Source organism: Magallana gigas, chromosome 1, assembly GCF_963853765.1.
Source record: "Magallana gigas chromosome 1, xbMagGiga1.1, whole genome shotgun sequence".
NCBI lineage: Eukaryota > Metazoa > Mollusca > Bivalvia > Ostreida > Ostreidae > Magallana > Magallana gigas.
In genome coordinates, this window is record NC_088853.1 from 11,358,607 (window position 1) to 11,383,197 (window position 24,591).

General features: G+C 33.2%; 1 protein-coding gene across 9 annotated transcripts in view; it reads right to left on the minus strand.

The window, feature by feature from the left end:
- Positions 1-24,234, minus strand: part of LOC105341257 (chitin synthase chs-2) — a 48,272-nt gene extending 24,038 nt beyond the window's left edge. For 3 of the 9 annotated variants that reach the window (XR_010713359.1, XM_066082758.1, XM_066082795.1), the window contains exons 1-4: positions 24,041-24,234; positions 11,515-11,899; positions 6,374-6,756; positions 215-1,399 (exon numbers count right to left, since the gene is read on the minus strand). Coding sequence is in view for 8 of the 9 variants with exons in the window: in XM_066082758.1 (XP_065938830.1) it covers positions 215-1,399; positions 6,374-6,756; positions 11,515-11,899; positions 24,041-24,076 (1,989 nt within the window). In the remaining variant the exon portion in view is untranslated. Of the gene's footprint in view, positions 1-214; positions 1,400-6,373; positions 6,757-11,443; positions 11,900-14,183; positions 14,206-21,434; positions 21,561-21,607; positions 21,728-24,040 lie in introns of those variants that run through there. The other 6 variants (XM_066082774.1, XM_066082779.1, XM_066082765.1 and 3 more) reach the window with 6 other exon arrangements.
- Between the last annotated feature and the right edge of the window lie 357 nt (positions 24,235-24,591).

The window sequence follows — 24,591 nt, forward strand, 5'->3', positions numbered from 1 at the left end:
GGAAAAACTGAACTTAAATGGTTTCAGAAAAGTAAAACATCCCTTCAGGAAAAAGAATGATTACTTGTATAAGGATATCAATCGAATTTTTCTGGTGTGGATGGGGAAAATAACAGCAAGAAATTTAAATGAATTCAAGATAAAGGATCGAGAATGTGTGCATTTAGCCTTTATTTGTGTATAATATGTGGCGATGGTATAAAGTGATTTTTACCTGAGTTTCTTTGAGTAAAACTTCTCCTTTTAGATGCCAGAGTAGTCTTCCATAAACCAAAAAGATCGACAATGTGGTACACACCATGGCCAACACACTGTACTCATTGTTTACTCTGTTTGCACAAAACATTGAAGGTTGGTCTTGAAAAGTAGCATACCACTCACAAGAGTAAGATAACACCATCAAAGTATAGACAACAGGCGATGAGAGTAGAATGGGCACTAAAAACGCTCCTCGATGTATACAAGTATGAAAGGCAAAGACAGCGGTGACGTAGGCAACTAAACTCGTAACAATGTGAGCAATAAACAAACGGTATGATCTGTCACTTGTACTCCAATTCCAGCCTAACATCAATGCATCTTTCAAATCCATTTTTCCCACCGCAAAATCTATAAAAAACGCACTAGTTGCAATAATGCTAAAAAGTATTTTGAAAACAGCAGAAATCAGTTGAATTTTCCAAGCACTGGCATTATCAGGAGGAGTATATTTTCCGTCTTCTTCGCCATTCTCAATTCTAGTAATGCAACAACAAGAGCTTGAGTGAACGGAATCCGATGAATTATTACAGTCAGGGTTGTCTGATCCTGACTTTATTTCAGTACTAAAACAATTTTTGAAAACAGCAATAATTTGTTGAACGTTCCAAGGCCGGTCATTAACAGGGGGTCTGTCGATTCCGTCTGGTGCAACAATCTCAATTTCAGGCATGATACTACAAGGGCTTGCGTGAATGGGATCCGACGGATTAGTACTGTCGGGATTATTTGATCCTGACTGCATATCAACACTGTCTGGATTGTTTGATACTGTCTTTGAATCAGTATAGTCGGTATCACTATCTTTGTTGTTTGTATCTTCAAATATTTTGTTGTTTATATACGGGAACATTGACAGAAAGGCAACAAACACGCCTACCAAAGCCCATACTTCACGTTCCGATTCTTTAATGTAAATAAATATAACCAATCCTGAACCTGCGAGCATGGTGATTATCGACACAAATGATAAGTGTCGAAAATATGGCAAATCATTTTGTCCTTTAATGGTGTAAAATAATATTGGAATAAGGAATCCGATTTGCAGTGCGCTGACACCTGCAATTGCTGATCCCGAGGTCAAAGTTTTGAATAGGACAATGCAGAGACCTACTGATTCCATCGCTGCAGACAAGGCAATCTAATTCAATAAAAAAAAACAACGTCTTTGCATATTAGGCAAAAAAAAAAACCAGGGAGTGTTGTTCTGTTTCATTTTATATTAAGGAATATAGTAAACTATTTATAGTTATCGCGTGATAATTCCCTGATGTGGCTTTGATGTACTACCCGATTTAATTGCACTTACTTAAGAAATTAAGAAATGAAATTAATATGTTTTTTTCTATTGATCGACTTATAAAAGGAAAAATTGACTGGAAAATAATGTAAGCAATGTAAATGAAGCGGCATGTATGCATACAAAACATTAACACCTACAATATTCAAAATGGATGCGCCTTAAACCGATGCCGAGCTATTGAGCTGAATTTGATAAATTAAACACAAAAAAGAAAGTTGAAATTTTATCCGGCTGAATGGAAAACGAAAGAGAAATACATGCGATGGCTCGTAATATATCACTTTGCAGCAAAATGTTTTATAAAGTTGTATTTTGTTTGTTTAAAAGTTAAAAGACACAACCTAACAGTTATTTGGCAGTGTTTATATCGCAAATATGAAAAGTGTTAAATCTGGGACCCGTTTCACACAAAGGCGTAAATTTGGGCCTAAGTTAGTCCGACTAACGAAGTTACGCCAATATTTAGTCGGGTCTAAGTTGTGTTTCTGAAAAAGGCGTAAGTTAGGGTTTAAATGTCGAATAACGTAGACATCCCCGCTGAGTACTAAACATGCGCATATCGTATTTTGTTTTGCTTTGAGGCTATGATTATATGTGGTGGATCAATTTTCCAGTTCATAGTACATGTACCCGAAAGTACTCATGTTATTGTGCATAGGTCAAGTTGCTCATAAAAGTTTATATTAATGAGAGTAGAACAAATGCATATACAATTCATAACATAATGAAATAATTGAAAAAAACCCAGATGAAATAAAAGAGGCAGATAGAAGAGGTTTCAAAAACCATATAAAACAATTACATTTAAACGCATTGTAGACGATATTGAGGTACAATTGTACATTTTTATTGAACGAAACAATGCATAGAAATTAACTCCAATGTTCGTGTAAAATTCAAATATTTATAGAATGCAGGGACAGGGTACATTAGATATGCCCGCATACATCTGCAGAATGATAAGTATGCTTCATATAGTATTTAGACACTTTCAGATGCTTGGATAAGGTTTGATTTTTTTTATCATATTACTATATTATTTATAGAAAATAATATGACCATGAGATAAATAGCAACCAACTGAAATCGAAAACACTCGCATCTACTGTATAAATAACATATACAAGAACCTTATCCATGTCTACAGAAGAAAGAAAAGTTCCATCCTCTGTTCCAATATTGGAAGAATGTGGACAATGACATGGAAACAATTCTTGATTTTTCTGAGATTCAAATGATAATAGTTTTGAAAGATATTGTCAACAATTAACAAGACATGAATTATCAACATTTGAGGCCGGGGTCTCGACAACTCCCTTTCCTGTTTTTGGTTTAATCTATTGATTGTTTTGTTTTGGGTTTTTTTCGGGGGGGGGGGGGATGAAAGTAATATATACTGTATACAGGGGGTTATTTGCCCCCGTTTAATTTTCAATCATTTCACCCTCGTTGTCAGCGGGCGAATTTAATACTTAATTGCTGATTTTCAATGTCTAATATATTAAATTAACTTAAGTAACAACTGTGACTGGTCGAATTTACGACAGAGCGAAACTGTTTGCATTTGTAGAAGGGCGGAAATTACACGGGACGAAAAAAACCTTGTATACTGTATCTTGATTAAAACATAAATATTAAAGCAGTCATCTAAGAACACCCTACCTACTTGAAAAAAGTTTTATAAATAAAATGTTTAATGTAAAAGGCATCTAAAAAAATGCCCTTTCCACCTCCGGATAGACATTTTGCATCTTTGCGGTTTTAACAAGTACATTTTAGTCTTACTTTTTTCTCCCTATTTGCTTTGGGTTATTGAGGTGGGGGGGGGGGGGTATTCAATAGTTTATACAATTAGTATGACAAATGCAAGCTACATGTAGTTAAATTTGTAAATAATGCACACTGTTGTAAAACTGCTAAAACAACGTCTTTTGTATGGCCGGTCAACAACTTCAAAATAAAAAAAAAAACATGATATACTGATATACACACATCGTAAATACAATGAAACAAAACTAACATGAATTCAAGTAATTAAAGATCACTTCAATTAAATGAATACAAATAAACAACACACATGCATATGCACGAAGATCATTGATAGTACATGTAAACCATACCTATTTTAAAAGAATTACAATCGATGTTAAATATAAACGCAATTTATCACTTCATCATTAGAGTTAATAAGATGAATGAATTTGATTTCCGAAAATTTAAAGTATGCACGTGAAATTTAAGAATCTTTAAGAACCTTGACAAACGATTTTCAATAAATCTAAAATTGATACACACTCTGTACACTTCTAAAACATATGTTTAAGTTATATTTTAACAAACAAAAATTGATTGTATTTAAATGCGAGTTCATAAACATTCATAATACATGTAGCATGTTTCTTTCTTACGGTTTTCGTAAAGATACTAGGAGTAAAAAAAAAAATTAAAATGAGAATGCATACGTGTTGTTAATTTGTAAGTAATATAGGTAAGGAACATACAACCACACACAAGGACAAACTACACTCTAAACGTTTTGCGTTGCTCCTATTTAAAGAAGTATTCTCAATATTTTGAAACCAGTTTCGTTTCATAAGTGCAAATTTGATTAAAAACATTAAATTCTAGTCTAATTTGCTTACTTAGTATTGATTTAAAAATCAATAATCTATTCGTAGTTATATACATCTATCTTGTTGGGAATACATGTTTCATTTAGATATATACAGCATCAAGTATTTTTATTTCAGTTATTTATCGGGGTAAATCCATCTTTAATTCTTCATACTTCAGGTAATATTCTTTAACGAGTTGTAATGTATATTAAATACGGTTCATAAAGTACACGTAAGCCCATTATTTATCAAGTGGATTTTATCTTAATTTATTTAGAAATAGGAACAGTTATCGAACGATAGGTATTTTTTTAAGTTAAACATTCATGTACAAATATTTAAAACAAACCAAAAATTAAAATTATCTGTTTATTCTGCCTCAGAAACAAATCACTCGCCATTTTGTGCACAGACTTACGCCTACCCATTAGCAGGCGTAGATTTAAACCCAAATTTAGTCCTGACTAAGTTTTCGCCTTTTTGTGAAACGCAACTTAGTCGGGTTTTGAGGTTTAGTCTCTGATTAAGTCCGGACTAAGCTTACGCCTGGACGTAGGCCTTTTTTGAGAAACGGGCCCCAGGGGCTCGTTTCATAATGGTAGTACGCCCAGACTTAGCGCTGCGCCGTTGTTAATATGGGTCTAGTTCGAATGTTTGCCTTCATTAAAGGGCGCATCTTTACGTCCGACTAAAGTTAAGCCAAAATATTACGTCCACTCATAGGTAGGCGTAAGTTCGGACGTAAACATTAGTAAGCCTATATATTATGAAGAGACAATTGTATTTTTATTTTTAATTTAAAATACATGTATTGTCACATTCAGATACTGAGAAAGAACAATTTATACTTTTAATTCTGGAAAATAATTTAACTTGATTATTACGGGAGTTTCTCCGGAATTAATGTGAACACAGGGGTTTCTCCAGAATGAATGTGCACGAAAGAAAGAGAGAGAGAGAGAGAGAGAGAGAGAGAGAGAGAGAGAGAGAGATCATAAATTATATTAAAAGAGTGCACTAATTTAAATTTTATGTGTTGCATTTTATAAACTTACATAATGATTGTTTTTTTTTGTGAAACCATTTTTTTCTTTCTACAACATTTACCATGAACAAGTTTGCATCACATTTAGTAATACATTACCTTTTAATTTTTTTTTATTAACATTGATTACCGAAAAAACAGCTAATATTTTGTTTTTGTAATTTATACATGCATATTAACAGTATATGTTTATAACCTACGATGTATTTGCCTGTATATGCATTATTATTGAATGCAAATAATAATGAAAATCGAAGCCGATTAAACTCGCTTATACTACTGCACAATCATAAACTTAATTTGTGGTTCTCTTTTTAAAGTGAAGATATGTTATTGATACCGAGTTTTTAACTACAAAAATGATGATATAACAGAGTAATAGAAACAATTTTATGCATGTGCAGTGCAGTGTTGTCAAAGACTAATGCAAAAGCTATAGTCTAAATTTTACGCCTCTAGTTATGCCGCTTTATGAAATGCAAAATACGCCCGACTAAGTTTTGGTGCAAGTCTTCGGACTAGACGAAAGTTAGGCCAAAAATTTAGGCATTTTCATTAAACGAGCTCCTGAACAGTAGAGAAAAGTAGACCTGGCAATATTGAAAAAAAATTATTGATGCCGAATCGAAGAAGTTGTTCGACCAATCAGAAGCGCCAATATCTCGTTAAACTAATAAATCTTAAAGAATATCTATTTCAAAGAATAATTCTAATTATTTGGTCTGATCCAAATCAGTAGTTTAGTATTCCAATTTTGTTAATAACAGTCATTAAAAGACGCTAAATTGCCCATATCCTTCCATAACCAATTCGCGAACAGATAAATTTTCTACTTTGGTTTCATCAATAGTCGTTAAATACCACTTTTCGTGGATTTATTGTTAAGTTGATTTATGAAAATAATGGCCATTGAGTTACAATTCATATAAACATTAATAATGATAGGATCAGAGGCCAAGAGTTTACGTATCTTTGAATATGTGATATTTTCACTCTATCTGCAAACATTGATATTAATGAAACCTCAGTATTTAATCTTAATTCAGATTAACATCTCATATTCCGATGTCACTCGCAACTGTAGAAGGTCACAGTGAAATTAAGAAACGTTTCATGAACATCGATGAAAAATATTGCAGGAAAAAAACGCACCCATCCTACAGCTTTCAGGTCAGGCCAAGGCAAATCAAACCATCCAGTTATGTTCCAAAGGGATCTCAAGAGAGAAATGATGTTTGGTGCCAATAGTAGGACAAAACACATACAATACGTCTGGTAATTGAGAACTGTAGCATCCTTTCCAGCCTTCAAGCCGTTAACAAGACCAAATAGAGTAAGTTTGCTCACAACAAGGCTTGCTAAAAATATCACAAAGGATATTACGGTTATGCCCCATTTAATTAAAACAACTATTTTCAAAGATCCCTGATGTGATGAACTCTTATCTTTAAATTTTTGCTTCACAGTCAAATAGGACAGATCCTGTTGTTGATTCTCTGTTTCAGATTCTTGTCCTGTCATTCTACTTTCATTCCCTGTAAAAAACAATGTGATTTTTTTATGTTTTGGCGCTTACAAAAATTAAAATTATTTAAAATCAAATTGTGTTTAAGACAACAAATTTTAAATAATTTAATTTTATTTAAAGGGCAGTGACCTGACAAAATGAAACGTGAAAATATAAATAAAGAAAACCATGGGATGAAAAAATGAAACAGTTGAATTGCACTTTTTAGGCTGCATTAAAGGTCGTTTATTCAATGAATTACATTTGTATTGTTTTAAAATGAAAACAACAGAGTAAATAATAAAAAATCATTGAATAAATGACAATAATTTTGCAAAGGTGGGGTTAAAAACCGCCACCTCACAAATGAACAGTGTTCATATGAAAATATGGGGAAGAAAAATTCATACTATATCGTATGTTTAAAGGAATGTGGGTGGGTGGGTTAAACAAAGTTCATGAAAATTTCTTGCGTCCAGCAGCCAGAACAGAAAAAATAGTAATGAGATAATATTCACATCTGACATGATATATAACGACAATAATTACATTAAGATATTCGATGCTAGACGTGTTAATTGAACTCTGGTGAAAACATACTTGACACCTAACACTCGATGACCCTGTTGTGCACAAATGCAAATTACAGACTATCAAACAACCTGGGTAACTTGACCATGGGGTGTTAATGGATATACCCCCTGCATGCGTACATCTGCTTATTATACATTTATAATGCCAGCTTGATTTACAAAGAGATATAAAGTTGACACATACATCCCATGAATAATTACAAAATTTGTTCCCAAAAATTTTTTTATTTACAATAAAATTAGTTTTTTGACAACCAAATTTTTCCAGTAAAGGATATCCACCATACACCAGAAAAACCTGTACATTATCATAATCCAATGAGTCCAAGTTTATTTGCAAATTGAACAAGTTATTGCATTAAAGGTCGTTTATTCAATGAATTACATTTGCATTGTTTTAAAATGAAAACAACAGAGTAAATAATAAAAAATCATTGAATAAATGACAATAATTTTGCAAAGGTGGGGTTAAAAACCGCCATGACCAAAAGACCCCCACCCGAGGACTCATTGAAGGAAAAAAGAAAAAAAAAATGAAAAATAAAAGAAAAATAAAATGAACACACAAAACAGAAATTTTGCTTTAACCTATCGTTCGTAAGGTGCGGCAAATATAAACACATCTGAAGATAATAAAGTAGAGCTAACACGTATACGTTATCCATACAAAACTAAACACAATATTGATAATTTTTATAATCATAACCTTGAAAATTTAATTAGAACAAGCCTTGTTGACCTCTAATCAATACAATATACGTGATTAAGTGTACAGTGAAATTTCTGGTAGAGCAAGCCCTGTTGAACTCTAGCAAAAATTCCGAATAAAAAACAGTCAAACATTAATTCAAATTACCTCTAAAAATCTAATAAAAAGCAAGCCTTGTTGACCTTTTTGCAAACTATGTAGACTTTGAAATGACAGAATTTTTGATAGAGCAAGCCTTGTTGAACTCTATCCTATTGCTATGGCATGTATAGGGGTACTATGAGAAAATAAATGTGAACACCTATTGTTAAAAATTGTTCATACGGATGTAGTTTTTAAATGCATTAGATTTCCATCTACCCATTTGTTTGATTACTGTTTGGGGTATGCCTTCAGCTGCAGCACTCGTTGCCGCCCCTATTCTAAAACTATGACCTTTGTATATTTGTGTATTTAAACCAATGAATGTCAAAAGTGATTTTAGTGATGAGCTGAAAAAAGCATAAGAAACTGGTGTACCACATGTAAATTGAAATAGTGGGCCCGCTTTGTGTTTTGATAATGTAAGGTACTTTGTGATAGCATTTACTGGACAGAGTGGATTTTGTTGATTTGTTTTTATAAATATGGATTTTGTCTGCATGTCACTGTGTTTATAATGTGTAATTTTCACTTTCATGCCTGTCGCCCTTTTGCTTTCATAATTCACCACAACATCCTGCACCTGAAGAACTTTGCCTTTTTCACTTCCAGACTTAAGCGCCATTTCGCCGACTCGAAGAAAACAATAGAAAGCCAAGGACATCATAGCTTTTAACAAAAATTGATAAAAGTGACTTTGAATTACAGAAGGTACTGCTGTCATGAGTCTGGACAAAATTTGTTTTGTTATTGGTAACCTGTTATCTACTGACCCTCTTAAATTCTGTGCACCTTTCATGACCTTTTTGACCAAAAATGAATCTGTTGGGTCTGAATAGAAGTTTATTTTGTGCATGTAACTGATAGCTGATACGTATGAGGCTATTGTTGATGGTTGGTAATTTTTGATAAACAAAAATGAGATAAAATGAGCTATCATAATATGGTTGGATGGCAATGCAGGTGAAGATGGAAAATGTTCTTTACAAAACTGGTCATAAGAGCTAAGCATGCGAATGTATGATGCTCTTGTTGACCTAGACAAAGCTGACTGTAGAAGTGTGTTCATTACAGACTCAAGAGATGTTCCGGAACTGAGACTGGTGTTTGGCTTAACCATGGAGCAACCTGCCGAGCCTTCTGAAAGGAAAATCGAGACAGGAAATCAGCAACCACATTTGATTTTCCTGCTATGTGTTTTGCTCTAAAATATATATTGAATTTCATTGATGCCAAAACTAATCTGCGAACTAGCTTCATCAAAACCTTGTCTTTAGAAGTACTTGAATTGATAATTCCTACCACCGCTTCATTGTCTGTCATGAACAAAACTTTGTTGTTTTCTAGAGTCTTGCCCCAAATTTCAATAGCCAAAACTATAGGATATAACTCCTTTATTGTTATATCTAAATCCTTCATGTCTGGAGGCCATTCACCTACAAACCATTTTGACCCAAAAGCAGCTGCAAAGCCCCCATGAACTCCAGCTGCATCTGAATAAAATTTTAGAACATCTGAAGAAATCCATTTTTGAAATAGGAAGCAGGATTTTCCATTGTAGTTACTAACAAAATTGAACCAGGCTTGTAAATCAGCCCTAGCTTCTGAGTTGAGAGTGATTCTGAATTTTGGACAACTGTGACCTTTTGTTAAATCATGAAGTCGTCGCAGGAAAGCCCGACCTGGAACAATAACGCTGAATGCAAAATTCAGTAAACCAATCAGCGATTGTAATTCTCGCAACGTGACCTTTTTCTTTACTTTAAACTCACCAAGCAACCCGACAATTTTATCGATTTTTTTCCTCTGGTAAACGTGCCACCATTTTCCGAGAATCAATTTCTATCCCATAAATAACAATACATGTAGTAGGGGCCTGTGTTTTTTCTGATTTTATGGGAACACCCAAGGAATTTGCCAACTCTAAAAATGTATTCAAGGCATTTGAACACTCATTAGTATTCGCCTTCCCAACAAAAAAGAAATCATCAAGCAGGTGTGATATTCCTCTTATGCCAAACTTTGTATTCAGAATCCACTGTAAGGATGTTGAAAAGGATTCAAATAATTGACAAGATGCTGATGCGCCCATTGGCAATGCAGCATCATAGTAGAATTGCCCATTCCATTCAAACCCCAGGAGTGGATATTCAGAGGCATGTATGGGTATAAGACGAAAGGCATCTTCAATATCCGCTTTGCTCATTAGGCAATTGAAACCGAAATGTTGAACTAATTCAATGACTGTTTCTATATTCTGATAAGAGACCATTGTGTATTCAGGAGGAGTCCAGGAATTTACAGAGTCCCCTTTTGGGAAGGATAAGTCATGTATCAGCCGAAAAGAACCCTTCTCTTTCTTAGGAATGAGACCCAAGGGAGAGCAAATGAAATTATCAAATGGTGGTCTTAAAAATGGGCCTCTAATTCTACCCTTTAAAATTTCTTTCTGAATTTTTTCCGCAACAACCTGTGTGTTTTCCATAGCACTTCTATGGTTTTTTGAGACTTTGCGGTTTTCTCTGCAAATGGTGGAATTAATCTTAAAACCAAATGTAAAGCCTTGAACAAGTTTTTGTCTGAGATGAGGGTCGTAACCATACAGGAAATATTCCAACTTATCTACTTTTATTTGTGTAGGTAGCTTTGTTTCGCTGCCATCCTCTGCATGTGGAAGTGGCATGCCCTTTTCCACTTTTGACACACTGGTGTTTGAGTTTACAATCTGAGAGATTTTGGCAACCCCCCGTTCTGCAGTAGGCCCAGCAGTATCCGGAAGGGAATTGATTTTGGTTTTGCTGGGCCCGCTTTTGAAAGGGAGAGATTGAATTTAGTTTGTTTGTTTTTTGAGGGATAACACCTTGATTGTGGGTAGCATTGACATTCTGATAAAATGCAGAGCGCCATAATTCATCATTAATTATAGCCCAATCAAACCTCATCATTTTGCGCACCTTACGAAAATTTTCGTCATAAGACTTAGCCATGGGAAAACCAAATTGTTTTGACATTGCTCGTATGTTGTAAGCATACTTAATCAACCCTAAGGACGACTCTCGAGATTTCACAATAAACAATGACATAAAGATGTCAAAAGCTGCTGTCCATTGATAAATGGAGAAAAACTGTTTAGATTTGACATTTGTTGAAATTTTCACTGTTTGTGATTTAAACAAAATTTCATCTTCATGTTGATCATTAAAATTTGGCAACAAATGTGTCAAATCTACAAAGTTGTCAGCCCAAATATCTCTTTTTGTTTTTCCACTTACATTAAAACCAAGAGGCAAAGAGTTATTCAATAAGTAGGTTGTTGCATCACCTAGTGGTGAATTGTCAATACCTAGAGACTCTGGGTTTGCTGCTGCCACTGTTGATGAGGAAGGAATATTTGCAGTTGGTCCCGGTACCAAGTTAATGACTTCTTGCAAAGAAGTTGATGCTGGGAGTTGTCCTACATCAGTGGCTCCTCTTAGCTGCGGAATGATTGATGACGCGATTTCATTCGCTGACGGTACTCGTTGGGCTTCATTTTGTGTTGTCAGAGGTAGGACGTCATTCTGTACAGTCAGGGGTTGATTAGGGCTTGAGTTTGATCTCTTTGGTCTTGACCGACGTGTTGAACTGGTTGTCGCAGTGGAGTCTCTAGCTTTCGCAGTGGAGTCTCTAGCTTTCGCAGTGGTGTCTCTAGCTTTCTTCCTTTGTTTTGGCATGTTTCTTTCAATTAACTACAAATAGGGATATAATGAACAATAAATGTTAAATGCCATACCTGATTATCGAATTATGCACTAATAAATAGATGCAAGGATATCTGGTTTTAACATATCAGTGTCTTATTTCTATCTGACAAGACACCATTGTATAATCCTGCAATAATGATGCTTGAACAGCAACACATTAAATAATACCATTATAATTAGAAAAGACCATAATGTCAGTCAAATACCAATATATTTGTACTATGAAATGGTGTGCATGGTGTCTTATGAAAGAACTAAACCGATGAACTTGTTTTTCAAAAATGTGAAGAAGTTATAGAGCATAATGATTGACCTCGACCACAAACTAAAACTTAACCATACCAAACGTATATTATATTAGCATGAATGAACCATAATCAAAATGTGTGCTACAACCATTAAATTGAAATACTTTTAGTAAGGATGCCTAAAGTGAGGATTTGAAAAGCTATATATGAATGATAGCCTTGAAGAGAATGATACAATATGTATTGGTAAATGTGTCTTGTGGCTTATATGTTGTCATCTATAAAGAAACCATATGCATAATGATGCAAAACCAGGTACATGTTGTACCGTGTATGTACATACAAACACACTAATGAGTGTGACCATTAATTATAGAAGACCACATATATGCCCCTGATAAAAGAAATAAAATGTAAATACACAACTGTATGTGTACAATAGGCTTATATGTTGTCAACTATAAATAAACCATATGCATTATGATGCAAAACCAGGTACATGTTGTACCATGTATGTACATACAAACACACTAATGAGTGTGACCATTAAGTATAGAAGACCACATGTATGCCCCTGATAAAAGAATAAAAATGAAATACACCATTGAATGTGTACGGTAGGCTTATATGCTCTCAACTATACTTAAACCATTTGCATAATGATGCAAAACCAGGTACATGTTGTACCGTGTATGTACATACAAACACACTAATGAGTGTTACCATTAAGTATAGAAGACCACATATATGCCCCTGATAAAAGAATAAAAATGAAATACACCATTGAATGTGTACGGTAGGCTTATATGCTCTCAACTATACTTAAACCATTTGCATAATGATGCAAAACCAGGTACATGTTGTACCGTGTATGTACATACAAACACACTAATGAGTGTGACCATTAAGTATAGAAGACCACATGTATGCCCCTGATAAAAGAATAAAAATGAAATACACCATTGAATGTGTTCGGTAGGCTTATATGCTCTCAACTATACTTAAACCATTTGCATAATGATGCAAAACCAGGTACATGTTGTACCGTGTATGATGTTATATAAACACACTATAATGAGTGTGACCATTAGGTATAGATGACAACACATATGCCCCTACTAAAATGAATAGCAGAATAAAAATCTAAAAGCACAACCATCGTGTATGATAGGATCTTATGTTGACCATGTAAACAGTAAAACCATGAACAATATGATTCAGACAGTGTCATGATTGATTGTAACCGAAAATATGTGTTGCTCTGTATGGCTTCCCAACTATATAACTATTAATGGACTACCGTACGAAACACATAGTAACTGAACATCTTGATGAAACATGAATGAAGCATGAAGTCGATACAAACCTCTAACCCGAATTTGTTCTACCTTCTTTTGAACGAACCGACTGCTGCACAAATACTTTTCGTATATATCCGCATACCATCATCATTAAGATGAACTTTATCCGTTAACAAGGACTCAGTGTTTTTCCATAATCCTCGATGCTTCCACAAGAAAATATTGTCTCTACCTTTGAACAATGTTGTCAACTGTTTGTTAGCTTCGATGACCTTGACATTGTAACGAGGTTTTATCCCATCGGAATACCTCGGCAGTAACTGACCAACTATAACATGAGAAACATTATGCGCAACTAGTAAGAATTCTGCAAACGATCTTATATCACGCGCTAATTTTTCCGCATTTTCTTCTCGACACAAATCATTTCCACCACTCTGAAGGAAAACTGAATTTGGTTGATATGAATGAAAAACCTGCATAAATCGTTCCGATTGAATGGATTTTGGACCCGGGCGCAATGTTCCCCCACCGAAACCCGCAAATTGAACCTGAATTTCTGTACCATCAAAGCCTAAATTGTACCAACCAGACCTACGATTTTGAAATTGAAATGACTCTAAACGATGGATAAAAGAGTGACCCACAATTAGTACTCGATAAACCATTGTTATAAATGTAATTTTAAGCAGATAGGTAGACAATATGGGTGGTCTATACCTTCTACGCTTTGAAATTCCTCCTGTAATCCAAGATAATCACGTTCGTAGATTGGGTGAAGTGGAGATCAAAAAGAATAAGATTAAACAAAGTTCATGAAAATTTCTTGCGTCCAGCAGCCAGAACAGAAAAAAATAGTAATGAGATAATATTCACATCTGACATGATATATTACGACAATAATTACATTACGATATTCGATGCTAGACGTGTTAATTGAACTATGTTGAAAACATACTTGACACCTAACACTCGGTGACCCTGTTGTGCACAAATGCAAATTACAGACTTTCAAACAACCTGGGTAACTTGACCATGGGGTGTTAATGGATATTCCCCCTGCATGCGTACATCTGCTTATTATATATTTATAATGCCAGCTTGATTTACAAAGAGATATAAAGTTGACACATACATCCCATGAATAATTACAAAATTTGTTCCCAAAAATGTTTTTATTTACAATAAAATTAGTTTCACTGAAACAAAAGCCAAAAAAAAAAAAAAAGAAAAAGAAGACAACATATTTCATAAAGAAGTGTCATTATGATTTTTTTTTAAGTTCATTAATTAAATGTGACTTTTTATACGGTTTTAAATCAGGGGTATACCAAAATTGATTACGTAATAAAAACTTATGTAAAGTTAGTTTTTAAATGCACTGTATAATTCATATTTATTTATCAAATTTATATTTAAACAAACTATTTAAGAAACGTTTTTTTTTTAAAACCACCCGATTACTATAATGTCTGCTGCAGGGCAAAATCCATCCAGACTCCTTTCTAGCCTTGTATTGAAACTAATAAGTGTAGAGGGGTCGTTTAAACACAGAGATTTTGGAATTTGTTGAATACTTTTGTAAATTGTTAAAACTCTTGGATATTTTTTTATAAATATTGAGTAGCTAAGCGAAATGTGAACTGAGGATATCTTTGGATAGAGTATAATAAATAAGCTGAGTGACGTAAAAGCTATCTGAAAATTGAGAAAAAAGCCCTAATGTTTTAAACTGTCAAATCTGAAAAGTTACCCAATAGCTCGGATGGTTTTTTTTATTCCTTAATGATTTAAAAGGTACCCAAGGTCTGAAAAAATATCTTATTATTGACATTTTCCTTGAAATGATGTGGAATTTTATTTAAGTATCCTGATTACCTTTATATTTGAATTCAAATGGAATGATAAGAAATTTTTTTTTTCTTGATGATTTCTATTAGATCATAACTAATGGGGAAAATATATTTCAAATCAATAATTCACCATTGTGTCTGTGTGTGTGTTTTCGCAGTTTTTGTTGTTTCACATTTGCAGAGGACTGCAGTTAAGTTTTATTTTAAGGTTCAATTGACGTTAGTTAGAAAAGGAAATGAAGTTTGCATGTATAATATCAGGCATTCGGTGAATTCTACTATTTGCTCACACATTATGATTCGCACTACTATGATAACTATGCAGTGACAGCTTTGTGTTTATAAAAAGTTTTATATTTTGATGCATTTTTCTTGAGATTTAAACTTTTATACAGTCACATAATTATTCAATCATACTTAAATGTGTAACAAAAATTAATCGGGAAGTACTCTAGCCTCGCCTTCTACAAAAGTTAAGCTACATGTGTATTCGGAAAACAACAAAACATTGCAAATTATGCTATTTGATGCTTGTTGTAGTTTCGGCATGACATTAACTTATTTCATAATACTTATAGTTCATTACACATGCCAATCATTTCTTTAAAAGGAATACTTTGTTTCTGTACTGTTTGCCGGCAACATTACAATTACAGCGCTTTTGAACTTATGCACATATATGGCACGGAATCCCGATCTCGATTCAGATAAACGTGTGCTAACCTGGTTCCCTGAGCTACCTATTACACACAGGAACCAGGCTAGCTCATGCGCAGGCTGAATTCTCCCGATAGCATCCGGTTTAACCTCGCTCATATATTTTCTGCGTGGACCTCAGGGTCCAAGCAATTATAATACCAATTCGAAGGAATGGGAGGTATAGCGTTTATCTTTGTCTGTCTGTCCGTTTGTTCGTACCAAACTTTTGTCGCATTTCCTCGGCTACTATTAATCTTAGATGTTTTAAATTTTCAAACACTTTTTGTTTGTGTATTCCGTATTTAGGAATTCATTTTTTTACCAAACAGAAGCCAATTTCCTTTGGAATGATGACTTGTGTTTATTTCTAGCCTAAGTTTTGAACATTTTTTTGGTCATATTCTGTATTTAACGCAGATATTTAAATTGTAGACGGGGTCACGTGACCCTGTCTATTGGTTTACTGTCAGCCGAAGTCTTAAACCGGAAGGCACGCGTAGTACACATGAATTGAGTCTACGCGTAAGAAAATAGTGCAGACAGTGTTCATGCATTTCAGTTAATATGTATTATAAAAACACGCATTAAATCTGTTTTAAGTCCTCTGTGTATAAACAAAATTCTATTTAGAAATTAAACAAATAATTTCATAGGTCAAAATATTCTTGCTCAGGTCCAAATGTTGAATGAGTAACGTAACTGAATGCACAGCGCCGTTGACAATTAAGTTTGTGTACGAGCTCATTCATCAATAAAAGAGGTTGATGGTGGAATCGAAATTAAAGTTCCCAAACGGAATGTGCAATTTTTGAAAAGTTGTGAATTTTATTTTGACAATCTTTCACCTTAATACTGCCAAACTTCATGCGCAAGCGGAGTTTAAAATCGGGACGGGTTATACACAAATGTTTTACAAACTAAATAGGTGTTTCATTTGCTTCCAGTCTACTTTCGGTATGACTGCTGATCGTCTCTAAAGGAATTTTGTACACAGAAAATAAAAACAAGTCTGAATTTGCCTTCTCGTTCGTTGGCTCTTTAGTTGATTAAACTGAATTTAAATTTCAAACAATGCATTGTAAGCAAAATCTATAATAGATGATACATTTTGGAAGACTTATACATCATTTAATTTACACAATCTTATCGATTGAAGAACCAAGTTAAATGTTAATGTTCATGTTTTACGGCTAAGTTGGAATCAGGCTTGGGGTGAATTACATTGTAAAATAATGCATTACATTACAATTACTTAATGAATTAGGGCATTAAATTACCATTTCTTAATTTTCTGAAAGTAATGCATTACATTACCATTACATGAGTAAAGTAATGCATTACCATTCCTTTGTGAAAAGTCAATAAGTTTAAAAAAAAGTAATTTAAAAACTAAATAAAGAGTTTTTGTAAAAATTTCATAAATTATGCTAAAAATATTTAGAGGTTCATGTTCATGTACACTATTAGGTTCAAATTTAATGACTTATACAAGATTGCTGTTGCACTTGTAGTTCTCAACTTGGTCCCGTAACATTTACACCTTAATGGCGGAGTTGACAATCTCTGATATTTATGTCTCTGATTTTCGAAGTATGATTTTTAATGAAAGGAACAGTTGTATCGTAATTCGTGTAGGTGATGCACGAGTTTACACAAAAAAGGAGTAAGTGGCGAACGGATTTATTTTTACCTATTAATTTTGCATGAATCGCAAATGAAGAAAATCGTGTCAGATAAGTCGGTATTAAAAATCAAAATGGCGACCCTGACAATATTTTTTTATTGTCAAAGAATGGAATCGTATTTAAAAAAATATTTCTAACGTCAGGTGCTTATGTTTGTTATAGGTTTACAAATCTTCACTTTGTTTGTTGATTCAGCAGTTTTAGAGTTTTCGGGGTATTCATAAAACTTTTATGAAGGATTCCTTCCGACTTGTGGATTTTCCCTTGGATCACAAAATTGAATAAATCAAATTATTAAAACTATCTACTTTGATATAGTTGTTTGATATTCTCGGTTAGTAGTGATTTTTAAAATTTTTCCTTGAGGTCTTATTTTACATAGTATACCGATGTGTCAATTTTCTACAATTATGAAGGCCGGGATTGAGTAAAATTTAGACAAAGTATCAGACAATTGCAAAAAAGCCGAATTAACATAGATTGTAACAACTAATTCAAACTCAAATTTTGGAAGCATATTCGAGGAAATCCAGGACAATTACAAATTCAAATTTCAAGACCCCGTCTTGAAGTACTCTCAGTACTCTGATTTATATTTTCTTTTATATTTCAACTTACTTTTAGTTACCCATGCCATTAAATGGTACCTTTTAACAAATCTGATATCAAATACATGTAAATATTGATTTCTTTCAATGTTTCGTTAAAAAAAAAATGGACACAACCTTATGTCAGAAATTGAATGCTTTTTGAGCAAGTGCTGTTGCCAGAGTGGATTCAATATTTTTGATACACATGTAGTCAATGCAATGTACGAAAATAGATTTAACAGGTCGATCCCATCGACATAACAAAAATATGCAATTATAGTTACAACAAGACTCTTGTTGCTATAGCAAGAAAAAGGTCTTCCGTTCCCCATGTATTAATCTGCACGAAAGATTCATTTATCTTGTAAACAGAAAATGGATATAATTTATACTGTAAAGGAAGTCCCAAGACTTAACAAAACAAAAAGACAAAATGTCAATTTTTGAGTACTTTCTGTAACGATCGGAAGTTACGCCGGATCATACAGAACATAGTAAACATATCTTCAAACATTGTCTTGTCTTTCCTCAAAGTTTGGATGTTCAAGATTTTGTTAGTTATAATATCTCGTTGAGAAATGGTTTTTGTCTCGGGACCGGAAACGAACAAACGGAAGTGATTTAAGAAATTAACAGTACATATTTTAGTACATTTACCTACCATACGTAACTGTTATTCATATTGAGTAAAATGTTTAAAAAAATCTAAAGTTAAAAAACCCCGAAAACTACTTCTTTAACGCTTCGAGTGAAAACCGCAAATGACGTACGACCAAATAAAACCCGTTAAACACATGTTCAATCTAATGTCCATTATCCATACAAGATTTGTGTCATGATCTCTCACGGTTTTTGAGATCTTGTGGGCAGTTTGTTTTTAAAAAAGAAGGCTACCTGAGATATTTGATATGTTTCACCGAAAGTAGAACTTTTTTTGTTTTTTTACCATGTGTATATGACCTTTTGTATTTCTATAGCTAAAATGTTACTTCCATTCTAAATAACCAAAATATTTTCAAAAAATCAAAATTAGGTGTACTTCCTGTGTCGACCGGAAGTTACGCCGGATTAAACAAAATAGTGCTAACATATGTGCATACATAGGTCTATCATCCCACAAAGTTTAGTTGTTTAAGTCGTTACGGTTTTTTGAGATCTCGTCGAAATAAAGTTTTTTGGCTCGGGACAAGAAGCGGGCAAACAAAAGTGCTCAATAAAATAAGATTTATTATTTCTTGCTTACTTGCTTATCTTAGTACGAAATAACTAAAATTATCCAATGAAAACAGTTTAACTACTTGATTTGTTTGAACTCTTACGGTGTGGACCAGAAGTGACGGCGACAAAATAAAACCGTTTAATTATATCTTCAATCAAATGTCTATAATCACTAAAAGTTTCGTGTCGTGATCACTCTCAGTTTCTGAGATCTTGCAGGTACAAAATATGTTTTAAATAAGCTTCCTGAGATAATCGAGATATCTCACCGGAAGTAGAATGTTTTTGTTTATTTAACATTGCATAGATGACATATTAAAAGATTTATACTAATATCTTCTTTCTACGGAAAATAAATTAAATACCTAAAAATAAAAAAAAATTGAAGTGCTTTGAAGTGCTTCCAGTGACGACCAGAAGTTACGCCGAACAAAACAAAAATGTTTAAACACGTCTACAAAGAGAGGTTAATCATCCCTCAAAGTTTGGATGTTCAAGTCTTTATCGTTTCTGTGTTCTTGAGGAGTCAAGGTATTGGGCTCGGGACAGGAAACGGACAAACGGAAGTGCTGAATAAAAATGAAGGTCTGTATTTGTTAAACATAAGACAACAGGACTTTATTGTCTATCAATTAATCAAAAAATGTCAAAGGAAAACAGTTTAACTTATAAACAAGATCGTTTGTTTGAACTCTTCCGGTATGGACCGGAAGTGATGGTCGACAAAAGAAAAGCAATCAAACTCATTTTCAGTCAAATGTCTATCAGCCATGAAAGTTTCGTTTTTTAATCACAAGCAGATTTTTTGATCTCGTGGGAACAAAATTTATTATTAAAAAGCTAACAGGGATAATTGAGATAACTTACCGGAAGAATAATTGTTTTGTTGATTTAACATCGCATAGATGTCCGGTGACAACCGGAAGTCACGACGAAGAAAACAAAATAGTTTAAACATATCTACAACTATAGGTCTATCATACCACAAAGTTTGAATGTCCAAGTGCATGCCGATTCTGAGATCTCGAGGGAACAAGGTTTTTGGACGCGGGAGAGAAAACGGACGACCGGAACTGAATTTTGAAAAAATGAAAAAAAAAAACGCCTCGAGATATTATCATTCTCTATCATCCCTGAAAATTTCATGAAAATCTTTCAAGCCATCTCTGAGAAATTCTGCCGACCAAAAAGGGGTAAAAAAAAAAGAAAGAAAGAAAGAAAAAACATTACAATTACTATAAGGTCTTCCGTTGGAAACGGAAGACCTTAAAAATATTTTAACATCATAACATAAGATATAAATATATATTTTTTTCATGACTACCTTCAAAATACTCGACTTTAAGAGACCCATATCTAGTTTTCATCGTTTTTTTTAAAGCTTTGATTGCATTTACATAATGTATTTGGGGGGAATGGTATGCATATACTGATAAATGGCAGATGACAAAACATTCCTTAACCCTTTTTTCTGACAAGTGCTTTCAATGCTTTTTTTCACGAGAATTGCTAATTGTATCTTACTAGTAAGGACACACGGTCCTCTGAATGAATTCAGCTTATTTCCATTTTTTTTTTTATGGATTTTGCTATTTAATTTAAATCTTGTTAGAATAAAGCTTCAAATTAAATATATGTTTTTTTTATTCTGCTGATAAAAATGAAAGTCATATCCTAGCTTATGGATAAAAACAATATCAGAAAAAAAGAAGAAAATATAATCATAAAATGAGTTGAAATATTAACAAAAATGCTTAAAGTGAGATTGTTTTGGGCAATTCCTCTAACATAACAAAACATCGAAAAAATCAGTAACATGAGAAATGTTAAAGCTAAAGAAGAATAAATAGGACAGCAAGATAAGTAAACTTTAAAATGAAAATAACTACGACAATGACCCTCTAAAATGTTTAAGTTTATATTAACCTTTATTCAACCTTCAAATGCACCAACAATTCCAACTTGTATCTATTGTTTTCTGGAGAGTTATGGAGTACTGACAGCTTATGCTCAATATAAAACAGTAAGATCTAGAACGACTATCGATTTTGTACACTTCTTTATTGAAATATCCTCCCATGGAGTGACACATGTCTTACCTATCAAATTTCGTTGCAACTGTATGGTGTAATATGCCACTGTTTTAAATATATTGCTTTGGTGTGTCCGTGCTCATCTAAATCAATCTCCCGTATCAAGGACGTGATGCTGATGTAAAACTTCAAAATAAAGAGATAAATAATTATTCATCCTAAAGAAGCAAGCGTAAAAAAATAAGAGGGCGTTAACGTTTATTGTTAATCAACACATTTACTGTAGATGATCAAATGGATACCTTGCAAAAAGAAGCATAGCCACCTGAGTCTCAATTCCAGCGCATTTCGAAAAAAAGTAAGATCATTAATTGTGACATTAAAGCTGTGTAAAGTGGATAACAATATCATTAAGACTTTACTGGTTAAAGTTACAAAAGGGACGTCGTTGATAATATCAATCATTATTTTAAAGCACATATCTTTTGTGCGCATCATTCATGGTATGTAGAGGTTCATGCAAAAGGGCGCCTCTACATTCTGTTGGATGGTCTTTGTTCCAACATTGAATAATTAAACCTATCAGGGTTTGATTGGTTAGGACTAAAGAGTGTTCTGAGGTATATTATTTCTTCTTCTTTTTTTAATATTGATTAAAAGTAACACAGTGAAAATTTAAATTCTTTTTTTGTAATTCATTCACAACAAATCAGCATTAAATGCTCTTGATCTATTACATTTATATTTACTTAAGGAATTTGCCGGTTATATTTTTTACGAAAAAGTTATATATTAAGTGATATTAAGGGTGTCAATAGATTGGAACCATGCGACAATTTATGTAATAAGCTAGATTTAATTTTAAATAAACTTTATTCTTTATTGACCAAAGGAGCCATGTGGCTAATAGGTATGTAATACACACAACTAAGAGAACAAACAATTATTTTTTTTATAGGCAAAATAAGTGAAGGTCATTTTTCTTAATCCGACATGAATTCATGAAAACGTTTGGTCACCATATTAGTTCCGAGCGCTCCTGGAACTGCCACTGTAGTACATATACCTGTCGAGAAAGTTTTAATCGGTTGATTTACGATCGCGGAATTTATGTTGTGCGGACAACTAAACGCCTGACCTACACAGTGGACTAAAATGTGTGTAAAATGAATTAAGAAAACTACAATCCATAAAAAAAACCAATATATTTTTATTCTATTAAAAAATTCTAAGCTTTTTTGTATTTTTTGCACAGATAGTGTTGCTTTACTTCGCATGCACATCGAACACATGTGTCGTTTATACAGAGTGCATACCTTTCGCATGTTTTTGAAGACCCGGCGGTACTACATACAAAACAGTAGATAAATCATAGTGAATCCAAGAAAGTAACCACGATACATTGTTTCCATCGGTTTCTACAAAAACGCTTTGTTTCCAAAATCCACGAGGGCTATTGACATTGCTTGATCTGCCACAGTTTGTGGTTTTTGCACGTGTGTGATGTTAAAACATACACAGAAAAACGTTCAAAAATGATCGAGGAATTTTAAAATACTTGTTCCTGGGTCCAGTCTTTCTTGGTTCGTCGTACATTTGATATTCCATTACTAATGCACTAGTTTTCATATTATATTTTCTTCAAATCAAGTTTTTACAAGTCTTTCGTCAAATGTAACGTCTTCAGGTGAATGAATACGACAAAGTATGAATAGAGGTATCAGCCTTATAAAAGGGGTATGTAGCGATGAGCAAAACAATAGAAATCGACAAATAATATGGGGGTAGTCGGAAAAAAGGGGAATAAACCGTAATTATGAATTCAAGTCAACATTTATAAACCACTGATTATAAAATCGCGCTGAATGTTTTAATACACGTATCTCTAAATTAACACGTTTAAAAGATCTACTGCATAGTTCCCCTCCAAACACCAAAATATTTTAACTGAAGATTAGATATATAGATAATGAATATTTATCGGGCCTATAAATTACAGACCAATGGATGTATTGAATATTTATAGATCTATAGATATGAATAGGTTTAGACATGTTTTATATCCGGAAATATGGCATTTTAAATATACTGATAAAACAAATCGATTGTTTAATAATCACAGATATGATTGAATATGTATATAATGAAACGATTTTTTTAAACTTAATTTTCGCTGACAATGTAACTGTAAATGCCTTTAGACATTTATATCATTAAAACAAACTGTAATAAAACGATGATCAATACGTGAAGAAGCCATTGGACTGTCCTTACGTTTAAGTATTTTTTTTTTAAATAAATATAAATAAAAATGGAAAAGTCTTACAAAGGCAGTGATTGTATGTAATCCATTTATGTTCAAGTCAGGGCGGGGCAATTTGTGAGAGGTGGGTTTGGGTAAAAAAAGAAATAAGCATGATTTCACTCTGGCTTAATTTTTAACACAAATTCTATTATCCAAAAATATGCGTTCACTTACAACTTATCTTTCTGACTTACCTCTTTGCTAGCTGGGTAAAATTTCATTTCTTTCATTTACTTTTCATTCCGCAGAAAAAAAACATTGGTACTTGTATCCTCAAACTAGCCTTAACACAATAAGACGTGGAACAAGACTAAAATTTACAATATTTTTATATAATCTTATAAAAGCAAGTTTTGCGAATTTGCCTGTTAATAACGTAGAAGTAAAAGCCGAGTAACAACACTTTTATATTTTACAAATTTAATCATCCTCGTAGATATATAAATCCTTCCTTTTTTCATTATTTATTGGTAACAAAAATATAAGTTTCACATTTCCCTGTTTCTTACAATATATTATTTGTAAACTTTCTACCAGGTCATAATGTTTATAAAAGACAATCAATGAAAACAATAAGGACATATTTGTTCTATGTGCAATATACGCATTTTAAATGTAATGTCAAAGAATTGAATGAAAAGCAATGATATGTTAGCAAATGTGCTAGAAATTCCACTGGTCAATTAAATACTTCCTTTTGTTAAATTTTAAATGTGTAAACCCCTTAGTGTTTCATATATGGATG